This window comes from Otolemur garnettii, unplaced genomic scaffold (assembly GCF_000181295.1).
Source record: "Otolemur garnettii isolate 467f Iridium unplaced genomic scaffold, OtoGar3 scaffold00063, whole genome shotgun sequence".
NCBI classification, from domain to species: domain Eukaryota; kingdom Metazoa; phylum Chordata; class Mammalia; order Primates; family Galagidae; genus Otolemur; species Otolemur garnettii.
The window spans coordinates 5108763-5113355 of record NW_003852458.1 but is presented as its reverse complement, the minus strand read 5'-3'; the positions used below and the strand labels follow the sequence as shown (position 1 = coordinate 5113355).

The following is a 4593-nucleotide window of genomic DNA, read 5'->3' as shown; positions in this document are numbered from 1 at the left end:
ATGAATAAACAGATAAAGTAAAATTACTCTTTTCAGCACTAAAAACTGGTTTGTGAAAAATATTGTGAAGGTAATTATTAAGCAGCATACTCAACTCTATTTCTAAAAAAACCACGGTATTATTTTAACTAAAAGAAATGCTGGTTTTCCGAAACAGTAGCATTGTTAACTTTACCCAAGATTTAAAAAATACCACCATCATGACATCACTAGAAAGAAATTGAAGCATACAAGGAATAAACTATAGTTTCTTTTTATATCAAAATGTACTCTGGAAAATGTGTTTGGCACAGTGCTAAATCATATATAGTTAATACTAAATATTGCAGGATACAATAAAACCCTGGAGTTAATTTTTTACACCCTCTTATGGGAATGAAAATAATAGATACCAATTATTCAGAAGTCAGCCTATACAAACTGTATAAACAATATTTTATGTTTTGCTTTGAAAACCAGTGATATAATAAATTTTACATAAAAGACTGCAAAATAATATAAATGGATTTAAACAGGTTTTTACAATAAGAAATTCAAATGGAAACAGACAAGTAACAAAGAGAAGTAAAAAAATTTATTGCAGTATTCGCTCCACCAGATTGCCTGGGGATCCCTTTTCTTGTATTGTTTTCAGGGTGACCTAATACATCAAAATCTACATTTACAAAAACTCCTTCTGCAGATAGGTCATAGATACTGCATGCTTTTTTTTTTTTCAACAGAATAAATTATATATCCAGGAGATTCTGCCATTTTACAGCCTGGAAAAAACAATGCTTCCCTGGAAACTGGGCTAAGCTAAAGAAAGCCATCCGCTGCTAGGTTAAACTCCAAGAACACTTTATTAAGAACATTAACAGACTAATTTCCAACATTCACTTGTTTATTTTTTTAAACAGAAAGTTTTTTTCCAAGATATAAACAATTTTTGTTAAACTATAATACAGTGGGAGTAAAAATGAACTGAGAATCTGTTTCTGCTGCACAACAGCGAAGGGAGCTCCCACAAAAATGTTTGCCCAACATTTCCTTCTTTTGTTCCTGCATCCCAGGTTCCACTCTTACTCTTCATAAAACTGATTTTTTTTTGCCAGAATGTTGATATTTCAAGTTTTTCTGCCTTTTAAAAAAATTCCTGTAAATTTGGCTGCATTTACAAATTCATTAGCTGGAAGTCCCATCCTTGGCGGCATACAGGGATCTTAAAGTCTGAACAACTTTATTTGTCAGCTTATTAGCACTTGTTAGAGCAATTTTTTTGTAAATAATGTCTGACTCTTTAATAGTGTCTACCCAAGGCACCAGTTTGCGGCCGTCACGGCGCTTAGCCTCAGTCCAGGAGCCACTGTAGGAGCCTGCCATCCACTGAACACTGAAGCCACTGCTGGTTTTCTGTACTACTCTTGCAATTTGTGGTCGATCTTTGTACTTTGGACAGCAAATAGCGATGACATCCATGACGTCAACACTTTCATTCATCTGTGCTGCCAACTCCGTAGAGTCTGAATTTCGTTTTGACCTTCTCAATGACTAAAACATTGGGAGGGGGGAAAAAAGACCAAGTGTTACACAAAAGAATTTTAGTGAAATAATTGTTTTTATTGCTTTTAATCCCTTGACGCCGGGAGTTGGGATTTCCCGGCACACTTCCATTGCCGGCAATGAGACGCACCGTGACCGCCAGCGCCAAGGGGTTAACATATATTTGTAAAACCATATAACTCTTAATTTGTACCCGTGTCTTTACTCTTATTGATATATAAAATTATATATACATATGAACCATAAAGCTACATAAAACTTATCAACAATAAAAAGGATAACACGCATTAATACAATCCAAAGGAAAATTAATAACCCTTTACGTTGGATAAATCTCATTTCTGTTTTTTTTTATTGTCTTTTATGTTAAACTTTCTACAAAAAGATGTATAAATGGTTAAGTAGAGAATCTCTATCTACAAAATGGTTTCTCATATTACATTACTTGGTGTACATTTAATAGACTGACATATATAAGCACATAAAAATCATTTTACGTAATACGCTGCGAAATACGTTGACTCCTCCTCCGCCTCACCCCTGAAGTGCCTCCTCCTCTATCCTCCCCATCACTTTCATCATCTTCTGTCTCTGCTGCTGTATTATTTTTAGGGCTGCCTCCTCCAAGCAGCGAGGTAATTGCTTTGTTCCGAGCATTTGTGCTAGCTGACACCTCCCCTTCTTCTTCTTCTTCATCAGGGTCCAGGTGTTCCATGAGAAGTTTGAACTACAAAAAAATGATATTGATTCAGAGTTTTAAGCAAATATTTCAAACAAGAATGATTAAGTACATCTTTTAGTTCTCTGCTCTCTTTCTTTTTTGCTGAGATAAGAGGATACAAGAGGAAGGGTGTTTAAGAATTCTAAATGAGGCTGGGTGCAGTGGATGGACTGAGCTCAGGAGTTCCAGACCAGCCTGAGCAAGAGCGAGATCTCAGTCTCTACAAAAAACAGAAAAAGCGAGATAGGAGGATAGCTTCAGCCCAGGAGTTTGAGATTTCTGTGAGCTATGATGATGCCATGGCGCCTGTAGCTTAGTGGCTGGGGCGTTAGCCACATACACCAGAGTTGGCATGTTCAAATCCAGCCCAGGCCTGCCAAACAACAATGAAGATCACTGTGCAGATTTCATTCTTGATCCAAAAAACTATATTTATGTTCAGCTACTTGCTGTAAATAGATTAAACTATAAAGCTTTATTTTTATTTTTTTAGGACAATCTTCTATAGATATTAAAAAATATTTTAAAAATTATTCTATTGTGGAAAAATTTACATAACATAAAATTTATGTATACAATTTTTTGTATGTATACAATTAATAGGCATTAATTGTTTTATGTATACAATTAATAGGCATTAAATACATTCACAATGTTGTACAATCATTACCACTAACCACTGCCAGAGCTTTTTTTTTTTTGGCTGGGGCTGGGTTTGAACCCACCACCTCCAGTATATGGGGCCGGCGCCCTACTTCTTGAGCCACAGGTGCTGTCCCTGCCAGAGCTTTTTCACCACTGCAAACAGAAACTCTATACTTAACTCCCCATTCACTCCGAAGGGTAGCCTCTACTCTATTTTCTGTCTCTAATCTACAGATGATTTAAAAGTATGTGGAGGATGTGCATAGGTTGTCCTTTTGAGGGGCTTGAGCATGTAGATTTTGGTATCTTAGGGGATTCTGGAACCAATCCTCTAAGGATACTAGGAGTTGAGTATAGTAACACACACATATTTCTGTATAATCTTTCACTTTCCTTAAAATAAAACTAGTAGGCTCTTATTTTCTAAGAAAAAAATTGTGATGCAATGGGGTATAATGGGAAAGGCAAGCTTCAAGTAACTCATTAAAATCACATAAAAAAATAATCTTCATAGTTTATAAAGCTTATACTAAAATGTAGAGGAGATAGCTAGTCCTCTCCTCTGTACCCTAAATTTACTTTTCCACAAAGTCCTTATAAGAAAGAATTACTTTTGGTTTTACTACTTACATCTAGATACTGTTTTACTATACTCCTCTTCACCTCTTCAGTGATTTTGGAATTAGCCATATCACTCCGCAGAAAGTCCAGTGTTTGTTTTGGATGAAAATGAACTCCTGTTTTTCGGTTTATCGCTTTATCATACACTTTTGCAGATTCAGATGGAGAGTATTTCTGAATTTTACTGTTTTGGGAAAATAAAACCAACAATTTACGAAGATCTGAATCGATACAAGCATCATATTGGGAGAAATGAAACTGTAGGTAAGAAGCATCATTTTAATAAAATTAGTTTCTCAAGTTTATTTTGTAATACTCTGAAAGTGACCCTAGGGCAGCTCAATACCACCTAAATGGTTTACCTTTGATGTTTTGCATCCCTCATCTATTCATTCTCTGTACGGCAGCCAGAATGACTGTTTATAAGCCTATTGCAGATTATGAACATCCTTGGTTTTCTTTCCAACTCCTTGCATTGGCCCAAGACCTTATAAGGTTTTAAGTCTCAAACTCCAGGGCCTCAAGTGATCTTCCTGCCTCAGTCTCATGAAGTTCTAGGATTACATGCATGAACCACCACACTCAGCCAGCTATTCTGAATTAGCAGACATTTAACATCAAGATATTCCTCATAAAATCTAGATTTCTAGTTATCTTTGAAAAGTGGGGAGCTCCAAGCACATACTGCCCACCTTCTCCTGTGGCAACAAGTTATGGAAACATGAGAAAGCTCCATTTAAAAGACAGTAAATAAACCTATTTACATGAAATATACTCTTTCCATTTAGCCACTGACCAGATCCACTCTATTCTCTTCATTATCTGTCCCCTATTAACATATGACTTAATGATTTCTAATCTAAGGTTTCGGTGAGTGTGAAAAACCACAACTCCATGGGGAGAGGAAGGAAAGAGGTACCTTTAAGAACTAATGGTTAGTAAAATTAGATGGTGTTCAAAATATTTTTTCTATCTTTTACTTTTTTTTTTGAGACAGAGCCTCAAGCTGTCCCCCTGGGTAGAGTGCCACGGCATCACAGCTCACAGCAACCTCCAACTTCTGG

The 4593-nt window shown here is 36.1% G+C and overlaps 1 protein-coding gene across 2 annotated transcripts in view; it reads right to left on the bottom strand.

Moving 5' to 3' along the window:
• Positions 1–237: 237 nt before the first annotated feature.
• NIPBL (NIPBL, cohesin loading factor) overlaps positions 238–4593 on the bottom strand; it is a 198265-nt gene continuing 193909 nt past the window's right edge. The window contains exons 45-47 of one of the 2 annotated variants that reach the window (XM_003792944.3): positions 3539–3713; positions 2081–2269; positions 238–1530 (exon numbers count right to left, since the gene is read on the bottom strand). In XM_003792944.3, the coding sequence (XP_003792992.1) occupies positions 1165–1530; positions 2081–2269; positions 3539–3713 (730 nt within the window). In that variant the 3' untranslated portion in view covers positions 238–1164. Of the gene's footprint in view, positions 1531–2039; positions 2270–3538; positions 3714–4593 lie in introns of both variants that reach the window. The other variant, XM_023514992.1, reaches the window with a different exon arrangement.